Genomic DNA, 24,035 nt, shown 5'->3' on the forward strand with positions numbered 1-24,035 from the left:
ACAGCTAACAAGATCTCCAGCGACATGACACAAACACGGAGGATGTGTACAGATCCAGCTACCCACAGGGTAGTATCCTACCAGAACAGGTGTGTCATTGAACAGGCCATGAAAGTATTTTAAGATAAGTTGGCTTGTTACTTACGTCCACGCTTTCAGACACAGGAGTATTACGCTCGATTTATCTTGGTGACTGAGTCAGTTTCCAAACTGATGCATATTTTTATTATTCAAAGCTTCACAGCACCTAAAGCTGTGCTTGACATTTCCTGTCTTTGACTCTGTTGACTCACAATCAACCTATTATGTAACAACAAACACAGGTTCACTTTGTTAAAAAAACACATTTACGCATTCTTCTAACATGTTTCTGAAGTCAGAAACAGTCACTGTAATGCTGCATTCAAATCGTTTAAAAAACACGTTGATATTCATGCATATTAAATGACTTTAGCTCAAAACATCTGTGACTAAGTCGAGGAAAAACAACTGAAAAACATCCTTACTTAACAATATTCATATGGCAAACATTGCATGCTACAAAACATCTTTGTATCAACATCCTTTTGTATTTCATTAGGCCTGTATGTTCCTGGAAGTTAAAGCCCTGGTGAAGAAATGTGCATTCATTTTTGAGGTCAGTATATCAATTTGTTATTCTAATTCAAATAAAATCACACTAATAATAATATTGCATTTTCTTTAAATGACACTTGGTGGTACATTTGCGCACCATATACAGAGTCTGCAGTCCTCAAAGTTGGCTGTCGGAGTTAAAATCTGACCTGTAGCTATTTAAGCACTCTCCTCCTGATTTCTGACTCAATCCACTCTCCTATTGAAGTAATAAAGGCATAAAAAGCCCCAAAATAAATCTATAAAGTACCTTAAAGAGAGTGTTACAATCAATGATTGTCCCGTGAACACATTTGCAATCATTGCGAATGATAATTCTTACAGAAAATGTTAGAGAAGAAATGCACGCCTTACTTATTGGTGCAGGTGAACATAGCCGAACATTTAGGAGCAGGGTCAGCAGGAGCAGAGAGAAAGCTTTGAACATGATGTCCATCAGTTCAGCTCCCCTTCCTTAGAGCCTGAGAAAATCTTTGAGTGCCTCCAGAGCAGCAAACAGAAAGGTGTGCCCCTACTGTGAATGTATATCCTACAGGGCTGAATCATGCGTGTACAGTGTCATGTGGACACATGCTGAAGTGACACACCATATGGGAGCACTGGGAGGGGGCTTTAAGGGCTGGGTGGGGGAAAAGAGAAACATGTTGGGGGGATCATATGGACCTGTCCAGAGCAGGTCATTCCTTATCTGAGATCATTCAGAATACTAACCTAAAACTGCTTGAAGGGTCGCCTGTGAGACACAGAAAAAAAAAAAGAAATACAAACCTTACTGTAATGTATTTTTCTGACAGCTTCCCAAAACGACACTGTGCACTTTCTCAGAGAAGTATTTACCTTTTTAATGTTCATTTTCCTCTATGAGCCTTACAGTATATATAAAGCTTTTTCTTCCGTTTGTCAAATATGAAAGAAAATCAAGGGTTTTTTTTGTTCCCCTACTATTGTTTGAACAAAGGGAGTTTAAAGTTAGGAATTTGGGATCTGGAAAATAATGATGACTTTTAATAATCATTAAAATAATCTCGAGTATTGTCCCTAGTTTTCTCTCAAGCTTTAATTCCCATTAAATACTTGTGTCTACATTTTCCAAGCAGCCATGAAAATGTCTCACACTACAGGTGATACTATCTGTAAACCAACCGACTTTGTAACGCCTATTGTTTGGATATTATTTATTCCCTGAAATATGAGCCAGTAAGCATGGAACAACGTGAAAACGTCACCATGAGTTTGCGTCAGTAAGCAGTGTCTCAGTTTGTGTGTCTGTTTGTATGTGGGCACAAGTGTTTTCAACGATTAAGCAGCACACATTATTGTGCCTAATGATTGTGAATGTTTCTCCATCGTTAATGTCTTTTCTGGGTTCACATGGCTGTATGATTTTTACTGTATAGAGTTTATGAAGAGAATAGAACATTATAATGGGATTGTTGTTTTCAAGTTATTTTTGGACAGCCATTTTTTGTACTGAAGATGATGTGAGGCTTAAAACGATAACCTCCTACATCCTATAGACGTGAAGCTTCAGGAACAAAGCTCAAACAGCACATTAATCCACAGTGAAGTTACCATATTTTATTTCTTTAAGTGCCATTCATGCATATTGGGGACGGGGGTGGGGTGGGCGGTGGTATCGACAATTCTAATAACACTTGAGTTATTTTACAGCACTAAACGAATACAAAGAGTAGCTGTGTCACCTCATCGGACAACAAAAGTAATAAACCGTGCATAAACAAAAATTAGGACAAATAGGAGGAAAAAAAATACAAGAAATGACAAAGACAAAATCAAAAAAAAACAAACAAACCAAATATATATTATCAACACTGAAACACTGAATGTAGAACCATAGTACAGGTAAAAGGTAGTGTCACACAAAAAGCCGACGCATTTTCATCACATATATACAATATAGATATATACATACTGTCACCCTCTGATTGGACAATAACAAAATACTCTATTCTTTTACCTCCTCTCTTTTCATTGATAAGACCCACCCCCAGCCTTGATACCCGACCCCAAGAGGAAAAAAGGGATGATTGAAAAGACATATATGTACAAGCACAACAACACACCAGCACTGAATAAAATAGGCCCCGATCAGCAGTACTTGTTGGCAGTTCTCTCCCACATTGTAACAAGGCTTTTTTTTCTTTTTCTTTTTTTTTTTCTTTTCATCCGTTTTTCTCCCACTGATAAGTAATCTCTCTGGCAGGTTCATGTCCAGCGGAATAAAAAAAGAAAAATTCAAATCGTCTTTTGGAAAAAAAGAACTTAAACACACACACAAAACACACACACCACACATACGGACGTAATGTAAAATTTGATTGTGATCCAGTCATTGTCTTCACCCTTTTTTTTCCCTTTAAGCTCAAATCCTTTTGTTTTCCTTTGGGGCTGCTGCATTAAAAAAAAAAAAAAAAAAAAGTGTGTGTTAACAATCTTCACCTGGAAGAACGGAGACACACTTCAACTTCACACCGACACACAGGAGCTTCTCTTTTGCAAGTACAATAGAAAGAAAACACACTGTTGCTCTCCTGTCCCATCTTCTGTTGCAGTCCCTTGGCCAACTCGCCTCGAAGAGTCCTCATTTGGGTCTGACAATTGACTAGTTTCTTTTTTTTTTTTCTGGCTTGAGCTCTACTTAAGAAATCCTGGCATTGAAAAGCTCCAGAGAGAAAATCCAGAGGGAAGGAAATCCTTCACATACAGCTGACATTTGATGTGCAAAGACAGACAAAACATGGTAGAAAGATTCAGGGGTGGACAGGTTTGATTGGCAGTGAAAAAAAAATAAAATAAAAAAATAAATAAAATTGAACGGCAGTATCATCAGCTAAAAGAAGACTTGATTCATGTGCACAGTGCTGCTCTGGATAGAAGATTTACATTTCAAAATGTGGACTGGTTCGAGTTTAAAAGAACTTTTGAAAGGTTCAAATGTAAAAACAATTTGTTCCTTACTAACACATAACAGAACCTGGTGAATCTAGAAAGTGCCTTTTACAGTATTATCAAAAAAGAATTATAATGATTGTCATCAAAATATGAACTCAGAATTATGCCGACATCAGCAATCCCTAGGAGACAACTCAACTAATTTTTTTGGGGAAACACGACTTCTCCCGTCTCTACTATGAAGAGGAGGCTACAGTTAGTCCACACTGTTGGTTTAGCATCAAGTCTGACAACAGAGAAACATCGAGTCTTGCTCTGTCCAATCCTGAAAAGATCTACCTCCCAGCACCTCTAATGCTCAGTAATTAACACATTATCAAAGCATGACACAAAAATAGTCCTTTATACACTTAGGTTTTAGTACAGATAAACACAAAGATACAAAGTGTTGATTAGTGAGTATTAGTGATGCCTACATGTTGGACAGAGCCATACCAGCCGTTTGCTCTTGTTTTCACTCTTTCAGGTAGTGATGTAGTCGAGACCACACTAACAAGACCGAGACTTATAGGAAGGGCAGTCTTCCTTCTGATCACATTAATGATGTGGAAAAACGGCCAATCAGTGTTGGTCTTGTTGTAAAATCTGGAGTCCACCCAGTCGGAGTAAAAATGCTTTTGATTCTGAGATGAGACCAGTACCTTCAAAAAGTAGTCTCGAGACCGGTCTTGGATTTCTAGTACTACACAACTATTTTCAGGACTAACTTTTGTTTGGCTGCAGCAGTATCTTCGTAAAAAGAAAGAAATGAATGACTTCTCCCAAATATTTTTGAACTTTACACGAGGACACATCTTGTCATATATGCAAGCACCATCAGTACAGCTGTATTACAGGGAGGACACGTGGACTACGCAGGTCCGATAGTCAATCTTGAAGTGACTGTTTGAAATGAGCGAGAGGCTAGATTTGAGCTCCAGGAGGTGCTCTGCACTTTAAAAACGGTTACCAACAAAAGGTGTTCAGTGTGCAAAGGGTGTACTTTTCTAACATAGTGTCTGTAAAGTTCGGCACCTGTCTGATTGGGGAGCCACTTGTGACAGGATGCAGAGGACAGGTCGATCTCTCCCGTTTTGTGCTCGAGAGAAACCCTTTCAACATAAAAACACATTTGTCACAGATCACTGTGCGCATCTGCTTTGTGCTCATAGAAAGCATAGAGACGACTGATGCAATCAATCATTGCCCTAAAATTGCAATCAAAAACAAAAACGTATACACATGCACTCGCCAATTGTTAAAGCAACAAACACACACTGTATGAGCTTGATCATGAATCACATTTCTCATTCTGTAATGATTGTATAACAGCAAAATCTGAAGCTATTGTACGGTTACAATAAAACACCGGGCAGAAAAAAAAAAACATCTTGAAAGTTTTAAATCCAGATGTGACATACACCGAGTGCAACATTTACTACCGTTGACTTACAATAGATAGATAAAGGCATGAATTTAGATGTAACTCACTCGACACAGTTTACAGTGAAGTTGAACACCTTTTTTTTTTTTAAACTTTTTTTAATATGGAAAGTTCAATATTTGATGTATATCCTGTTCATCATTGCTCAATCAAAACCTCCACATCAGACATGTAGACTATGTTATCACTCATAGGTTTTCCTACTTCTGAATGATTTCTTGTAATCTGTCTGTCATTGGGCTTGAAAACAGTCACTTTCACATTACATATAGGCTCTGAATGTTTCATTTTTCATCTTTCCATCTATTTGGAATTCTTTAATGAAGAAGTTTATCAATTTGGTAAACATCCTTTCACAGCAATCGTGAGATGAGAAGATTGACACAACTGTCATGTGGGTAAGTTAAATATAAAGCAAGCTTCAGAAGACAGTTAGCTTAGCACAGAAAATATGGCTGGCAGCCTGTCCTTGTTCTCTCCAGAGTAACTAAATCAGCCCTCAGGCACACCTAATGGAAATCATTCTAACCTTCCTTGATACAAGGAGTGCGTCTGTACTCGTGTTATAGTAGAGATATAGTAAGATTGGACGGACAAGACAAGCCTCATCTTGCAGATTGCAAAGCATCATTTGGAGGGGGGGGGGCTAAGCAATCCTTTTTGTCTTTATATTTACTTTCAATCAAAACACAACCTGCTGATTTGAGAAGTATGACGTAAGCTTTGTTTACTCGAGCCAACCCAGAATTTGAATGAGGAAAGATTTAAATGATGTTTGAAAGTTGAAAAGGTCACATATAGACAAATCGGCCTGCACATTGTCAAAGCCAAGCTAAATGTTTTTTACAGTTAAACCATCTTGAATATGTGCTTGATATCTTAAATAGTGTCTTACTTTTTTAACAATGCAGATATGTTGGGGTGAGGGCTGTCAAATAAAAATTTAGTTATCATTCATTTATTATTTGCTAAATTTCAAAACGTTATCTCATTCCAATTGCATTTTGAATTTCTTATCTGCAATGCATTAGCGTTTAAAAATGACAATAGTTAAGCTTTTATTTTGAATTGTTGTATTGTCTTAAACTGAATTCAAACTCACTTTTATTTTGAAATAAAGTATAGACCTTCTGCTTGGCTGAAGGTCACAACATTAACTTCTGAAAAAGGACTAAAGGGAGACACTGCTGAGGTTTATCCATGAAGTGCTTAAAGAGACTAGACAGCACTCGGTGGTTAACTAGTTAATACTGACTGCCCTACTTTGGATGAACTGGGACCAGCTGACAACACTGGACTCACTGATATACTCGTTAGGGTTTTTTTTTTTTTTTTGAATGATTCAATGATCAACAAGTTACTCATCAAAAGCTGATGAACTTCCCCTTTCAATTCTGCTTAAATGTGAATCTGTGAAGCATTTACTGTTGCATCTTGTGATTGAATAAAGCTTACAAACTGATAGATTTATACTAAACTAAAACAATGCACGTAGAGAACTTAAACCTCAGGTTACTTTGGGTTGAATAAAAGACAGAAAATGTACCACCTTTCTTTTCTTCACTTTCTTTCACACTCATCCACTCGTGAAGTGCTTGAGACACAGAAACAAAAAGAAAGACATTTTAAAAAGTTGTTGTATTCCCATAACTTGCCTGTTGCCGTGGGCCTGATCACATTGATTGTGTAAGAGAACAGAGCATGATACCTCATGTGATCTTCCTCTCTCTTGGTTTGTTTAATATCAAGCCTTTGTCATGAAACACCCTGTTCAAAATCTCACTCATTGTAAACACAACTTCACCATCCATGCAGCCACAGCGAGACCGGTTTCCTCCCAAAAGCGTCAGACCAGCACCATCACGTTACTCACAGAGACGCCCTGTGTTTCTTTCAAATCAAAATTTAAACAAAATAAGTTTGTTTTTTTTTTTTTTTTAAGAGAGAAAAAACTCATCCAAGAGGCAGCTGAGGCCGATGTCAACACGAGAAGAATTACAAGCTGAACACGTCGCTCAAATCACAGAACAGTTACGGAGCGGGGGGGGAGGGGGGACAGGGGGGACAGGGGTTCGGACTTTGGATGGCTGCTGGCGAGGGATGGGAGAGGGAGAGGGCCATCTGAGGAGCTGAGGAGCGTGTGGTTTAGACGTAAATGTGTTCTACTCGTCTCTAGACAAGTACATAAGCGATCACTTTAACATGTCCGACTAAATATGATTGTCTTCAAACTAACGTTTTTCTAGTAATGTTTTGCTTTTGTAAAAATGTCAAGACTCTCAAGTCTGTCTTTGTCCAACAAAGCTTGTCAATGTTCTTCTGCATCCCACCAACAGCGCACTCCTCCTCCCCCTCCTGTTGCTCCACCTAGCTCCCTCTGGCTTCCACCTCCTCTCCTCTCCTCGCTCCCCTTTTCTGTTTGCAGAAGAAGGTCTGGGGTTAGACGATGGAGTCCCAATCAAAGTCATCCTGAATGTCATCAGCTTGCATGCGATGCATCTGGAAGTTTCTGGTAGGTATCATGTGCTGCTGGTTCATCTGTGCATGGTGTCCTGGAGATAGAGGATATTATCATTTATGAGAACATTCACTTGAAGATGGAAGCGTTTCAATCCTTTTTTTTTCTCCTTATTGCTTCACCTGTCATCGTGGGTCCTGTGGTGCTCATGGGGGGCATGTGGGGGTATCCTGGAGGACCCATCAAGGACAGACTCTGTCTGGAGTCCATGTAGAGATTTCCTGATAAGAGAATAGAAACAACATTTTGTTGAAAGAACCAGGAAATGTACCTCCTAAGTAATGAGTCTAAAAAGCAGATTTATTTCAATATTTTAAATTCAAACCATTATAGAAGTGGATCGTCTCAAATACTCACAGGGGAAACATTATTATCTATAAGAGAATCCATGTCAAAACATGTGGCTCACCTTTAACATCATGTAATATTTCTATCTGAACATCAGGTAGGTCACATTGTCAGACTCTCGCAATGTTTTAAAGGCAGAAAAAAATCCTATTTTTGCTTTACATGATCCTACTTTCAGTTTTTATTCTTCACTGTGAAACACTGAGTATTATCACAACTTCAGACCAATACAAATCATGCAACTAAAGCTAGAAAAATGCATGAATATGTTTTGTGAAGTATAATAAATGTAATAAATGACATACAGCTGGTAATGAAGGACAGGAAGTAGCTTAAAAAAAATAAAATAATAATAATCGGTCACAAACCAAAAAGATGTGACTCATTGGCATAGAGGGAGAGCAGCCTGAGGTCTGTGAGGCTCGGTGAGCTCTGCTTGCACATTCAGATAGAAAGAATTGTAAATGAGCAAACTCCAACCTGCTGTAGGACTAAGAGTTGCCACAGCACATGAATGTTCAACCTGCGTGTGGCTCTGCTCGAGCTTTTTGACTGTCAAAGGTTTTCTTCGCCACTGTGACTTGATAAATGTTTGATAAAAGGGTTTTTGTCATTGTGGATAAATGTTGAGTGCCTGTAAATGATTTAACAAAGAATTTACTCTTTTGGTAAAGTGTCTTGAGATAACATTTGTTATGAATTGGCCCTACAGTACACAAATACAGACTGATCATCAAATAATTCTGGACAAAAAAAGCATGAAGACGTTCCTGTGACTTTGCAGCTTGATTCAGTTTTATATTCCAGACATGATCTTGTTATTGTCAACAAAAGCAGATTAAAATGTCAAATGTAAAAGTTACATTGTAGATTATTTCCCCCACTCATGAGATGAGGAGACGCAACTGCCGTTTCTCCATGATGACATAAATATTGCTGTGTCATGTTAAGCTTCACAAGCCGAGAAAAATACAAAACGAAGATAAGAACATGTTTCATAAATGAGCATGTAAACGAGTGAGCAGGGGGTAAGAAGTGTGTGTTTCACCTGTGTTGTGGTGCTGGCTTGGTTTGTTGGGGTGCATGGAGCCATGACAAACAGTGGGCTGCACTGCCCCCTGTGGCTGGATTACACCGGTGCGGGCAAAAAACTGGTTGATGGACGAGCAGAGGTCTGCAATCTGAGTGGGTTCCAGGGACCAATTGTTCAACTCGGCTTGTCTCATACTGTCCCTTAATCCTTAAATACATAAAACACAGAGTTATTAACAGAACAACACAAGTTACAGTCAAAGTATTAAAATGCCTTTGGTGACAATGAAATGTATGAAACTGCACCAGCCGCCTGTTTAAAGGAAATTAATTTGGTTTATGAGAAACTAATTCACAAGCATGAAGCAAAAACTAGCTGCAATATATATTCATTATGTCAGTAACCTTCAGTGGGTGATATTTAAAAAACATCCTACCTTGCAATCCTGGACTGTAATTGGATAAACTGACCTGCTGAGCTTGTTGTTTTGGTAATTAAACCAGAAGGCAATGTTATTTAATTGAAGAGCTCAGTTTAATTAAACTCATAATCAAATCCACGGTGTCAACACTTCAGCTCTCAATCAAAAGCTGTACTATCTGCTCTATAACCGTCTGTTTCCTCTGTTATCCACAGACATCTTAATCCTGAACAAATAAACTAAACTAGTCAATAATTATACTTCATATTTGTAAATGCAATATGGTCTCTATTTGTGGTGTCCAAACCGCACCTTGGAAAGGTGAAAGGTCGACATCAGCCCAGTTATAGCTGCTAGCAATACGACAGCTTTCTTTCAGCGCATCCAGATTTGGGTACCAGTCAGACAGTAAACCTGCAAGACATACACACAGGATACTTGTACTGTAACATTACAGGATGACACATTTGGAAGATACATGTCATTTTAATTCAAATAGAAAGTTTACCTCCGGGACAAATACAGATTTTGTCCTACTTATCCGTTGACAACTGCACAATAACGGCTTCTGTAGTCGTGATTAATGTAGGTTGGATAATGAAGCCGGATGAGCATTTTTACGCAGTCATATTTTTATAGCCGTGCAGGCAAATGACATGAGAAGGACACATTAGGCTCTCAAACAACAATGTTCTGTGGCCACTAGGAGGAGCCAGTCGACTCTGTAAGAGCAGCAGAAGACGCTGGATGCAGCATTGCTTTGTTCTCACCTCAGCACTAAACATAAACCCGATGATAATTTACTGACAGACATTTCTAATAATTTCTGTGACTTATAAAATGAAGATTTAGACAGCGTGATGTTGACTTGTGAGTACACCGCTTATTCCTTTGTTGAAGTGCGTCTGTGATGGACAGGATGACGAGAGAACAACACAGAAGTGGGCTTCAGAGGCAGACAATGGCACACAGAGGGTCTTACCTGTGTTGCAGGCCATCTGTTGCTGGGTAGGATGGGGCTGGTGGGAGAGGCTCTGATGCTGCTGTCCATGTTGCTGTGGGTGCTGGCTGTGCTGAGTGTGTTGGGAGGGGTGTGGCGTGTGCTGCTGCGGGTGCTGGCCGTGAGATGGATGCTGCGAAGGGTGCTGCCCGTGTTGGGAGTGCGCAGCATGCTGGGGGTGCTGTGCATGTTGACTGTGCTGGCTGTGCTGGCCGTGTTGGTTGTGTTGGTTGTGTTGGCTGTGTTGGTTGTGTTGGTTGTGGGGGCCGCCATGCTGCGGGAGGTGCTGTGCGTGGGGCGAGACGTGGCCCGGGTGGGACAGGGGCACCTGGCCACTGTTGGTGGAGTGGCTGTTGGGGTGGTTGTTGGGTTGGTTGTTTGACATGCTGTTTTGAGTGCTGATGGCGCCACTGGGAGAGTGCTGATAGGAGCAGGAGGTGTGTGTCTGCTGGGAGGAATCTGACGGGATGACCATCAGCCCTGAGAAACGAAACACATCGACACAAAGGAAGTTATTAGGATAGGATAAATAGGTATTGTCATGTCATTGTATAAAAGAACACAACAAACTTTGTTGGCAGCGGTCCCAGCCCGCAGTGATACAAATATAAATATGGTCAAATATAAAAATACATCTGTTCCATTTATCAAAAAAAATTTGATTGAAGCACTCGCTGATGAAAGGAGCGTCCTAATTCAAAGTGTCACTCACATGGTTCAGGCATGCAGTGTAATCATGTGGTGCATTACACAGAAAAGCACAGCCAGTCAGCAGACTCACACGTAAAGACAACTGCTTAAGATATTGTCTCTCAACGTCTTCCAATAATGGGATCTGCGTTGAAGTACTTTTACACTTGAGATGGACCAGCTGCCATTTTGTCGTACCGAGGAATGACTCAGCATTAGTTGTGTCTCTGAGGTTCAGGAGCCGGAGCTGCAGTTGCTTCTCCTCTCCTCTCCTCCAGTGACACAGCTCGAGATCGTCTTTGACAAATTCGTTGTGCTGTAGCTCGGCTCTTTAACAGACACGGCCGGGGCACGAACATCTGCACACCCAACTGCAATCTTCTGAGTGGCAGGGAGTGGTCTTAAAGAGGCCCTTTCCTTCACAGCTTTGGCACAGTAAACCTATTTCGCTGGAGTGCTTTTAGAGCCGACTCCAGCCCCTGCACCTCCACAATCGGCACGTAACACTCACTGCAGGGGTGACAAAGGTGCATCTCTTATCGGTGCAGAAAGCCCATTGTCCATCCAGGGAAATACAGAAAGCAATTAACGGCACACCAGAATAATAATGCGAGCTCATTACCTATTATCAAAGCCAGTGAATTAGCTCACTGTCTACAGCGGCAGAGTGTGAAATCCTCTAGCTTGATTATTTACGCTTTTTAATTGCTAGAGCTTGTCTGACTTAGAGATTTCACTTTTATGTGCATAAAAAAAAAAGGTAACAACTTTCAACTAATGAAACATAGATGAGAGATTAAAGGGGAGAAAACATTAGCATGAAATGCATTTGATTTGTGAAAGTAGGTTATACAGAGAAAGCTCAGGTCTACTCTACTCATAACCCGCTTGTCAAGTGCTCTTTGTTTATCAGTCAATCAGATTACAAGCAAAAATGCATTTTGTTGCGCGGGGAATCACAGGCTTTTTGGAAAGCTGTGCTCCATCCGCAGCGATGTATTATATCATATAAACTCCACATCATTATGACAAATGAACCTCAAATCCAACAGATTTATTGAGGACTTCTTTTTTTTTTTTATCTCTGTCTGCAACCTCTTCAACTCCTCTGACGAAACACGGCCTACAAAATATTGTAAACATGACAAGACTCAGACATCTTTTATGTAACCTAAAAAACACGAAGCAAGAAAGACGCTGTATTTATTCTAACTAACAATACATTCAATACATGCAGAGAGAAATACTCTAAATATTTAAACCATGAACTCTCAGACTCCTACTTTAAACTTGAAGCATGAATTACTTTTCCCTGTTACTCTGGACAAAGACTCTATTAGTACAGATGAACCTGTTGAATGCCTGCCCACTGCTCAATTATTAGCTCCTAAAGACTCTCTATAAAACCAGCATAAGGAAAAATCATGATGACTGAGGCCTATAGGAGGCTCTCTTTTTGGTTTCCACGTTATGCTCCCAAGCGGCCGCTCACCTTGCTGACTAAATGACTGCTCAAAAACAGACTTATAAAGGCTGCGAAAGGAGGCACTGAGATCTTCAAATTCAGAGAACTGGAGCTGCTTATCCCTGTCCGGCATGTTGTACTGGGACTGGGGGGGCTGCTGGAGGCTCATGGGCTGGGACACGGGCTCTGGGTGACTGGTTACCTGGGGAGATGAGGAGGAGAAGAAGAAAGTTATAGATTCACAGAAGCAAAATGAGATCATGTTTCATCATGTTTATTCTATGAGGGAGTTCAGGTTTGATTCTTTGGAGAGATCCGTCTAAAGATGTGTCACTCACACTACATGTATAGAGCAATTAGACAGACTGCAGTAATGTAGGTCAGCAGTCAATGCCTTGGTTCACGTAGCATTAAGAGACCAAGTGGAATGGACATAAACCCAATACTCCGGTGGCCAGGCAAAATGTATTTAAAACAAAATCAATACCAATAGCTTGTACAAATCAGCAGCTGTTTTATCCATGTATTTGAGTGGGCAGTCGATGTTATGCACTGCCCCTGGGTGTGAGACAGAGAGCAGTGTTCCCTCCAGCAAAGAGTTTGTCTACAAGATTCATCACAGCAAGGGCAGCGATGCAAAACCCACTGCTATTTCTCAAAGCAGGATCCGACCCGTGTCCACTGTGGGCTAGCATTACAAGAGAGGGCACGTCCAATTTTTGATCTTTACATTTTCCTCTTACGAGATGTGGGCAGGCTGCTGAAGAGCATGGCTCACAGTCTGGCTTGGGTAAGAGTGAGGAGGTGATAATAAAGCCGGAGTGTTTACTGTGCTGCTTGGGCTGCGAGAGAAAGAAAGAGAGAGAGACATAGAGAGAGAGAGAAAGAGAGAGAGAGCGAGCGAGAGAGAGACAGAGAGCACATCCATCAGGCAGAGCCGATCGATGCCCAGAGCCTGAAGCAGGGAGCACTCGAGGATGCGGGAGGACCACACCAAAGAGGGGGCATCTCTGGTGGGAGGACATCAGAAGAAGCGCTTTTCTTTGTCTGGCTTCCAGGAGCGTGCACATTTTTCTCTGTTTCCCTTAACCCCCTTCCTGATGTTATACTCTAGCGCATGTCCACCCTGAACCGCGGTCTATTGCGTGCTACGGCTGGCTCCTCTAAAGAAAACCCTCCTGGGGCTTTCTGATCAGATAAAACATGGTACACAGTACACTTTCGAAGTCAGGCGGTGTTTCTTTTTTCCCATTCATGTAGATACTGGGGCTCCCCTACAGCTAGACACATTTAAATAAAGTGATAATTAATTCTTTGGCTTTAGCAGCTCCTGCTAAAAAAAGATCATCTCCACCGCCAAATGTATACAAATATCCTGTTTAAATTAATCAGCTGAGAGGCTTTCATCAGCTGCAATCTGACAACCAGAATCCCAAGTATCCTACTCTATCTTAAAAGTGACCTTCTACGAGTATACAGTGAACTGTTTATAACTGAGGACTTGATTTGTCATGTATGTGTACCAGCGCTGGGCAGGCCCAATCACAGACTGCAGTTTGACTGGGTCAACACTACATTTTATCTTGATGGGTCTGGAGGTCTGTCTGTTAATAAGTCAAACAGCTGAACCACTCATAAACATGCCATCAGTTCTGATCACACAGTGAAAGAGAAATACTTCTTTTTTTTCTCCCACAAGATGAAAAACAGAATTTAGTGCCGTCTTTCTATTTGATTATTTCAGATACATCAAGTATCTGCTCCCCGAGCGTCTGATCCTTAGCCTCATTCTCCTCCTACTCGCTTGACGTTCCAAGATGTTTTCCTTAAACGTAACCACCAAACTTTGACTCTAACCACATGTAAGGCAGGGGAAAAACACGAGGTTACCATGTTTGTGTTACACACGACAGAGCTAGTTTGATGACGACGACAGATGTTTGTTACGCGCCTTTAGCGTCTCACACAAAGCCAAATGTGTGGAACAAAGCTTTGATATTTGACAAGCTGCAACTCTTGCATGGTCAACACATAAAACTCAAATCGTGGAATTATGTAATAGCCAAAAGACCACATGGGTACCTCAAGTAGCTTTATGAAAATTGATGTATTGAAATGATGTCAGGTAGCTTTTTTTTGTTTGTTTTTTTACAAGGAAATTACATTCAATCAGAATTTGACATAGTCAGAGCCTTAAATGTATTCCTCTAGAGTGATGCCTCTCTGAGCTTGTTCTTACCCCTGTATAGCTGTGCACACTGCCCACACTATTGAGATTGACAGAAGCCAGACTCTGATCGGACAGGCTGTTGTTAAGGCTGCTTCTTGGACTATCACTCCCCTCCTGGTCTGTGTTGTATAACGCCACCTGAAACACAGAAATGCACATTAGCTTATGCTCTGTCTTGAATGTACACACAAACACACACACAATTAAAATGACATCATTGCAGAGCACTTTCTTTGCACTTTATTCACATCTCTGTGTGGGGAGACTCAAGGTGCTGCTCCTCATTCACCGCCGTCTCTAAGGGGTCCCAGCTGAACGTGTAAAAGGGGTCTGGAGACAGCTGAGACATTCCCGTCACTAAAGGTCACACTACTGGCTATGTCAGCCACATCTGCTCACCGAGCGCAAAAACCCGTTTGGGACAGCTAACAAAGGATTTCAGTGCATCCCAGACACTGACCTTTCAATACAGCAGCAAAACTAGCCGAAGCACTTCAGGACGACAATCTTAATTATCGTCTGGCAAGGTCAAGTCCTCCCACCCTTCCCCAATAAAGTGTGGCGTCAGACAATTATTAGACTCTGACTATAGTAAAAAGAGCGATGCAGATGATTAAATTAATGACACCCACAGAGAATAGGCCATGTGTTGAGTTATATATTGTGATTGAGGAATGGCAGTAATGCACTGATGGTGTCAGAGTGGAAGAGAGCCTGGCATTCTGAGACTGGTGTGAGTGCTTGTGTGTCTGTGTGTCTGTCCATGACTGAGTGCAGCCTGGTGGCTTCTGCTCATCACTGTGAGTGGAATAGAGAGGGCTCTGTGCTCAGCACAATGAGGCAGCAGTGGCAGCAGCCTTCAGGCGGGCAAATTGGTCGGGCCCTGCCCAGCACCCTGCCTCTCAGAGCACAGGCGGACTGAAGCCTCTTGTCTCTGTGTTGAAGCACTGCAAGCTTCCACAGAGGCTGCAAGCAGGCAAGGAAACCCAGGCAGCCCAGCCCCCCCCCCCCCCCACAAACTGCCCTGGTTGATTGGCCGGCTGACTAACATGCTGGTATGAATCCAGGAAGCACACATGCAGAGAGAGAGAGCGTCCGATCATATTAAGCTTTTAATATGGAGTTTGGCTCCTGAGCTGCTGGAATGAGATAGAAATACAAAAACAGAGCACTCATGCTGAATCTAGGCAACAACACATTGTACAAGCGAGAGGGGTGAGGAAGAGGGAGAGTAGGATAGAAGGGTTGTAAGAGAAGCTCATTAGGCAACTCTAGCCTTCTTCCACTCAGTGCCGCCTTGGCTCTAGTGTTCATTAGCATGAAGGGGGAGCTCAATGAGCAGCTAAGAATGAAGGCTTAAGCACAACTACAAAAATCAGCGCTACAATGCTAATCAAAAACAGCGTGCCGCAGAAATATAACTGTTATGTGTAATGAAGTCATAAAACAGGCTTTAAGCCTTAAGTCTCTCACCGCAATCTATTTTTACTCGCCTCACCCGTAAAGTGTGATGATTTGAAAACCTCGCTGCTCTGTGGTTTACGCCAGCCCCCGAGTACCCTCGGTGAAGACGCCCACTCAGGCATGCGCTGTCACAGACGTACACCCAGTCCCATCTAACCCATACATGTAGAAATACATACACTCCCTATAGATGGGCACAAAGGTAGGACAGCACACACACACACACACACACACACGCACACGCACACACATCAACAAAGCCACAGACAGAGGCAGGCATGCTTATACAGGCAGCCGCAGCTTCACAATAAATACTGTGTACAGTGTTTGCTAGCAGGCTGAGTTCTATTATTAGCATTGAATTAAGTAGAAAGCCAGAGGTGTCTTTTACACGGAGGCCTAATCTGGAGCATGAGACATGGATTATGAAATCAAAGCAAGATTGGCCAGGTGTCTCCTACAATGCATGCTAGTGTTCAGCACAATCCCTGCATGAGGAGTGAACAGAAAGGGAGAGGCGGAGGGAGAAACGGGGCAGAAGAGGATGGAAAAAAAAAAAAAAAAAGAGAAGAGGGCCAGACTATTTATCAGCAAACACACTTCCAACAATCCTCTCTTTTCCTTCATCATCACACTTCAGTGCCAAGTCTTCATCACATTCTTGCCAATGTTTCGGGCTGTCTACGAACATAACCTTAGGGTGCATGGGAGGGGGGGCGGGGCTTTTGAGTCTGTGAGAAAGGCATAAGAAGAAGAGCAGGGAAGGACAATCTTGTGAGGAATGTCTGACAGGAGAGAGAGAGAGAGAGAGAGAGAGAGAAAAAAAAGGAGATTCTTGCTGGTTCAGTAGTCGTCTTGCCAGCGTCTCCCATTGGTCTACGCGAGAAGGCGGGAATGAGGGAGAGAGACTGGAATAGAAAAGGAGGGGAAAAAAAACAGAGAGGGAATTCCTGTGGCTTGGCACACTGCGCCGAAAGAGGCGTGGCCTGTCCTGTGTTTACAGTGTAAGACAGTGAGAAACAAGCTCTCTCAAAGGAGTTAGGGCCTCAGATCTGTTCCAATTAAACTCTGTCTTCTGTAACACTTTTTGTCACAATCAGGTGAACAAAAACAAGACAAATCCAAACCCTCCTGTCATCTGGCCACGGTATTACACAGTTGCCCTGTGTGTGTGTGTGTGTGCTGTTTTAATGTTTTCTGCTGCAAGTTGCTATTCTGACTTATCTGACTGGAGGTATTTGATGGCAGAAGTCCAAACTCTAAACTGTCAGCTCCTTACATTAGGGCCTCATTATGTTGTCACTGCTGGAGGAGACTGCTGCTGCGGCAAGTGCTTGTTTGTAGCAATCAGAGAGGAAAAAAGGGTCATCTTTCTCAACACTTAAGCGCATGAATCCGTCGGCTGCAGTGACATGAAAAAAAACGACATGTTCTCTGTGGAAGCAGCCCTGAGCTTCTCGCCACTGACGCGTTCGTCAAAACAAGCTGAAACACTCTGTAACATACTCTACATGCATGTACACACAAGTAAGAACACACCCGACATATGCACAGACTTTCAAGCTCTCGTCACACACACACACACACGCTAACTCCTCTTCACTTTGAACACCCCTGTTCACGTTAAACCCTTTTTTTTTTGTAATGCTTGCAGCAAATGAATAAGCCACTCTTGTAGGCTTTTTAAAAGTACACCTGAGAGCTGCCCCCACTGGGCTCAGAGGATGAGAGCTTAAGGTTAAAAAGCCTATTTAAATTTCAGAGTGAGCGACACACACTCACAGCTAACAGCTAGCAATCCCTGCAGCTTTGCTTTGTGATGTACAAGTGTTTCCAGGCTTTAACACATATGAAATAAATAAATAAATAAAAGGGCTACAGAGAGCAGACAGAACAGGCAGCAGGCGTTGGTCATCTGTAGTTTGGAAGCTCAAGGTGGTCACGGCCTGAGAAACACGACTCTGGGCGTCAACCTCAACTTCAGGTGCAAATACACAAAGGCCATACAGCGTGCTGTATCGTATTGCAAGTCTGCATGGGAATGTGTAAGGTCTATCAGGTTGCTGAGCCCGAAGTATCAGTGTGGGCATCGTGTTTCCGTGTTGGTGATGAAGAGCCTGCTGCCTGTTTTTTTTTTTTTTGTAGAGGAAAAAGGTGCTGCAGTGCAGAGAGTTGTGTATTTTGGTGTGGGTTGCATTGCAGAGAAGCTTTAGGCATATGCGCATGTGAGTGTGTGCGTGTGCGTGTGCGTGTGCGTGTGTGTGTGTGTGTGTGTGTGTGTGTGTGTGTGTGTGTATCTCCCCTCCACTAGAGTGCTCCTCTCTCTGTGGGGAATAGTGCTGTAGGTGGTTGGAGAAGTGGGTGGGGTCAGGGTGCAGCCGTGTAGCCAGGTGTGTGTTGGAGCTGGAGGCTGGATGGCTGGTTGTAGTACCTTGTTAGTCACAGTGTTGATTGCCAGCGTTGGAGAGGCACTTCCAGAGATCATACACTCCATCCCCAAAGACTCAGACTCCAGGCTGTACGGCGTAGAAGCCTGTGGGGGGTTGGGGGCGGGGTGTGGAGGCAGACAAAAAAATAAATAATAATAATAATAATTCAACAACATCCAATTATTAAACACATGAGATCCCACTGCAGGTTGCAAAGAAATACCTGCATTATGTTTGTGACAAATCATCCGCTCAGACCAAATACATACCTCTTAAAAAAAGAAGAAGATAGAACTACATTCATATGACAGAGCAACACCTTTATTTAGGTCACCTTTGAACTGTGCTTTCTGAGAAGACGTAGACAGCCCCCATCCACACACACACACACACACACACACACACACACACACACACACACACACACACACACACACACACACACACACACACACACACACACACACACACACACACACACACACACACACACACACACACACACACACACACACACACACACACACACACACACACACACACACACACACACACACACACACACACACACACACACACACACACACACACACACACGCCCTTGTCTCGGTGTATAGGCACACTGTTGAGAGAGATAACTCTGGCATGCCTGTCTCCCAAAACTGCTTACTGTAAGAGGATTGGCTGCCAACAATACCATTTTTAATTCATGATAAACATAAATGAGATTTCACAAACTCTCAATTTCAATGTCTGAGACTCTTAATGGAATGCCTGTAGGCAGACAGTGTCTAGAGGGGGAGGAGGGGGAGGAGGGGTGAGCACAGCACACGAGTCTTACAGAGAACACACTCCTCACTGGGTGCGTTCTTTTGTGTCATGCTCAAATGAACGGAACTGCATCAGGAGAGATTTAGCTGAAACTCTTGCAGGGCTGCATAATAAAAAATAATGCACTCTTCCTGTACCTTTGCTGTTGTTGAATATAAAATCTCATGGCAGCGAAGAGACACGGTTGGTTGAATGGATGTGATCGTATTTTGCTGCTGTAGGGCGACTACATCAACAGCATGTTAAGTTTTTCGTCGTCTCCGCGCTTTGTGTACGTGTGTGGTAGAGACAATGGCGTGTACTAGCGTGTGAGGATTATCATAGCCTCTGGTTGTCCACAATATGGGTGTGGGGGGGGGAGAAGACAAGAGCCTGATGTGTCGGGATGCCCCAGGGCCAGGTCAATCTGAGCGCCTCACTTAAACCTACAGCTGTACGTAACACTGGATGAAACTCATCAATAATTTAAGACAAAAAGCTCCCCCCTCAGAATAGCCGGTGCACAGCTCTACATTAATTGATGTTTGTTAAAAAAAGTGAGTGCAGAATGTAATGTATGTAATGGCTGCCTGGGGCATAGTTTATTAATAAGGACCCCACTTCATGACAAGCTAGCAAAGCAGCATGGAGAGGCAGTTACATAAAGACTGGATATGAACTCGTACTGAGTCTGCGTGTGTTAGTTTGCATGTGTGCAAATTGGGGGAAAGTGGGAGAGAAAGGAGAGCGAGAGCAAAAGAAAACTGAGGGAGATGTCGAGACACGGAGGCACAAATAAATCTTAAACCAAGTAAAAAAGGCAGAAGCTTTGATTAAAAAAAAAAAAAAAAAAAAAAAGAAAGAATGAAAAAGAAACAGCATATGTAGAGAAATGTGTTTTTCTTTGCACAATTGTCTCTCATCCTCACACTCACCCGCTCTCCAGACCGCGGCCTCTTCTTTGGCCGTGTAGGCAAGGAGTCCTCCTTCGGGTTTGTGTCGATGGCCCAGTAAGAGCCCTGCAGACAGAACAAACACCTATGAGCTGATTAAACAAAAAAGATTACTTTTTTTTTTTGTTCGTTTGTTTCCTGTGACATCCGTGCGACAATCACGCATTTCCTTTCTCACATGACAGGACCAAAAAAAACAACAAAAAAAAGCACCAGGGCTCTCTTTGGCACTAAAACATTGTTTAAAAAATCTGCGGCCTCGTCTGCTCTGCTACAGTCTGTTCTATCAGCTTGTATTTGAGTTGATAGCTGTGAGTTTGTGCGGCGTGTGGGTGGGCTTTGTTAGTAGGAAAGGCTCGGCTTTTCCTCCTCTGCGGCTGCTCCTCAATGAGAGGCTGTTGAGGGCAGTTGGTGGTGGTGAAATGCTAAGCCTTTCCTGAAGCAGTACTTCCCCAGCCTCAGGTACTGAGTCAGACCGCTGTTGCCAAATATGAAGGCTCCACAGTCTCAGCTCAGGAATCGAGGCGAGCTAGCCCTGCCGCATTGCTTTCTTCTAAGGTCTGAGCGGGGCTAATCAAGGAGTGAACAGTTGGGGCTGGCTCTGGGGCTGCAGCTAGCAATTCCACAACCAGTCTGCATTATTTATCTTTGCATTCGGCCTTGTTTAATTTATTTTTCACCGTGTTCCTCCTCGAAAAACCAACAGGAACACAGCTTACAGTACAGATTTTTACCCTAAGGCCCTGAGAATTTGGAATTTATTTTTAATATTTCATATGGCCCTTGATAAAATCTCAATTGTCCAGAGAAAGTGAGATCAGGACCTTTAAAATTACTTCCTAAGCAAGTCAAATAATTGTTATTTCCATGAAATTCTCTGAACAACAGGAGAGGCCATAGAACAAGCTGTATCTCAAGTCACTATACAATAACACTCCCTACACAATGGTGTGTTCTTGTTAGAGAAAGAAAATCTCTTATTTTCACAGCTCAGAAACACAACTGCTGCAGTTGTTAAAAGGAAAAGCAAGGGTTGGCCTATATTTGTCAGGGGTAAAAATTATAAGTTTTAATATGTGTGAGGCTATGGGGTCAATTAACATTTCCTCAGAGACTTAGGGAATAATTCATAGCACAATCAGCCAAAGAGGAAGAAACATCCATGTTTGCTCCAAAAGCTGCAACAGGATCCTCATTACAAAGTGCATGTTTTCGACAAGAAGCTTCATTGAAGAACGTATGAAAGGTGAGGAGAAAATGTATCTCTATGTGATCCGTCTCTGTGTTGATATGCTGGGGTTAATTGCAGGGGTTCAAATTGCAGATGTTTCAAAATGAGGAGTCACAGAAACAAAGCCAGTCTTAGTGGTGTTCCTTTTAATTGGGGGGGGGGGGGTACATTAAGTTAACCCTCATGGGAGGGGAGTTTCTGCATTTCCCTGCACCCACCCTCAGAGAGTTAAAAGGGAAAAAAAGAAGAAAAAAAAAAAACATATAAAGAGTCATTAAATTATTCACAAATATACTGAAAAATACTGGAGCAAACCCAAGCGGAGTCCATGGAGTCTAGGGCAAAAACAATGCAAAGCCACAGCATGTTTTGAAGCCATAAAACAAAGGCGGCTGTAGTATCTTCGGAAAAATAAGAGCGAGAGATCCTGATAAGAGAGAAGCCATCATCTCATAAATGATGCCGCTTATTTACATACATCAGCGTTCATTATTTCCTCTTGTTCCCCTTTTGTGTGTAAATATAGGAAGGACAAACTAAACATGCACACCGGTCTTCCTGGAAGTCCGGTGTGAGAGTGAGACCAATTAAAACGGAAGATTTATTGATGGTCGCCATCACTGGCTGCATTTCTACCTGTGGAGGTGGACGAGCGGTGTGTGTGTGTGTGTGTGTGTGTATACACACAATACCGACTGTCATCTCTTATACCATCTCAGAGAGAGAGAGAGAGAGAGAGAGAGAGAGAGAGAGAGAGAGAGAGAGGGAGCGACATGACTCTCCTATCTCATCCAAGCAGCAGTTCTCATATTCCTGCCACATTACAATATTGATGCAACATATCAAGAGCGGCTAGCGCCTCTTTGAAGTTGTCTTCGGGGGGGATGGGAGTGAGGAAAATTCCAAATTAAACATTAAGGATGCGAGCATGTTGGCCATGCATTTGGAATGGGATCCATACAGCAATAGATTATTTTGTATTTAGTGGAGCAGCTCCCAGGAGTGTCAATATCAGAGGATTACAGCAAAACATGAAATTAGCATTCAGTCCCCATCCCCTACACTGCAAGGCGTAACTCTTGATGCATGTGTTGGGCTGTGTGTGTGTGTGTGTGTGTGTGTGTGTGTGTGTGTGTGTGTGTGTGTGTGTTTGTGCACACACAAGTATGTGTAATTATTTGTGTGGTTCCTGAAGCATATGTAGCGTATGCTCCGACAGTGCCGGGATGATATCTGGGTTAGGCTACATATGGTTAGACCTATGCACACCATCATACTAAATATAGGCCCATAGGTTCCTTTCTCATGAAGTACTCAGTGGATCAGGGGATGCTATTTATCAGGTGGATGTCGCTACAGATTGTGGAGGGAAATCGAGCTGAATAGGCAACTCTAGGTGGTCCTACTGAGATTCAAATGTCAAATTAACATGTAGAACTTGCAGATTCTTATGCTGAGAAGAAGAATGGAGATGGCCAGCTGAGTGGAGAGAAAATCAAGTCTATATTTTCTATATTTGGTTAGCTTAAGTCTGTCAGCGTTTTAGGATTGTGAAAATGACCTGACGTCTACCCTGTAGTGGCCCCTTCTCTACCAGTCTTTGACTTTTGCCCTAACTCCCCCACATCTGTTGCCTGTGCTGGTCATGGAAGAATTCATCTCTCCTTATATTTTAAAATACAATTGTGTGGGGGTGGACGGTTCATAGTAGATTACAAGCATGCCATGCATTTTCAAACCGTCAGAGTCCTGGCAGTCATTCATAGGTAACACTTTTCCATCTGACATAGCATTATAAACAATATAAGATATACAAATCTAAGCAATTAAACTCATGATTACATACATGTGTATGTTAGTAATGACATCCATGTCTGAAAGTCTCACCTTTCCAGGGTCATCTTTGGAGCGAGGCACTTTGAGAAAACACTTGTTCAACGACAGATTGTGCCTTATTGAGTTCTGTGGGGGAAACAGAGAGAGAGAGAGAAGAGCATTGAGGTTAGTAAACGACATTTCAGAAATGAGTTTAAATAAAGTCTGAAGGGTTTGAGTGTGAAGAAACATCACTGCCAGCAGCAACAAAGGCCAACAACTTGTCCTGTATGGTTTAAGTTTAGGCACAGATTCTGTCATTGAGGTCTGCTTGTTTGAGTGGCATCAGATCTGGCCTATAGCTGTGTCCAGATTTTACTCCACACGCATTATACACAAGCATAGTCCGTGTACAAAGCCACAAGGAAGCAATATCTTTCATCAATGTCCAACACACTGCAGTCTGGTTACACAAATATATCGAATTCCTCTGGTGCCAAAAATAGGAGCCAGAAGGAATCCCACACTGGGATGGATGCTGATAGCGGGGCCTGATATTAATTAATGCTTCAGCGAGCTCCTGTGGGGGCAGGAAA

General features: G+C 42.4%; 1 protein-coding gene across 1 annotated transcript in view; it reads right to left on the reverse strand.

The window, feature by feature from the left end:
* Positions 1-2,194: 2,194 nt before the first annotated feature.
* foxj3 (forkhead box J3) overlaps positions 2,195-24,035 on the reverse strand; it is a 75,136-nt gene continuing 53,295 nt past the window's right edge. Inside the window, exons 3-12 of the mRNA XM_079341440.1 lie at positions 23,512-23,586; positions 20,376-20,459; positions 18,633-18,734; positions 14,747-14,875; positions 12,535-12,709; positions 10,335-10,832; positions 9,665-9,766; positions 8,947-9,138; positions 7,673-7,771; positions 2,195-7,584 (exon numbers count right to left, since the gene is read on the reverse strand). Of these exons, the coding sequence (XP_079197566.1) occupies positions 7,472-7,584; positions 7,673-7,771; positions 8,947-9,138; positions 9,665-9,766; positions 10,335-10,832; positions 12,535-12,709; positions 14,747-14,875; positions 18,633-18,734; positions 20,376-20,459; positions 23,512-23,586 (1,569 nt within the window). The 3' untranslated portion in view covers positions 2,195-7,471. The remainder of the gene's footprint in view (positions 7,585-7,672; positions 7,772-8,946; positions 9,139-9,664; positions 9,767-10,334; positions 10,833-12,534; positions 12,710-14,746; positions 14,876-18,632; positions 18,735-20,375; positions 20,460-23,511; positions 23,587-24,035) is intronic.

Source organism: Symphodus melops (assembly GCF_947650265.1).
Source record: "Symphodus melops genome assembly, chromosome: 4".
Taxonomy (NCBI): domain Eukaryota; kingdom Metazoa; phylum Chordata; class Actinopteri; order Labriformes; family Labridae; genus Symphodus; species Symphodus melops.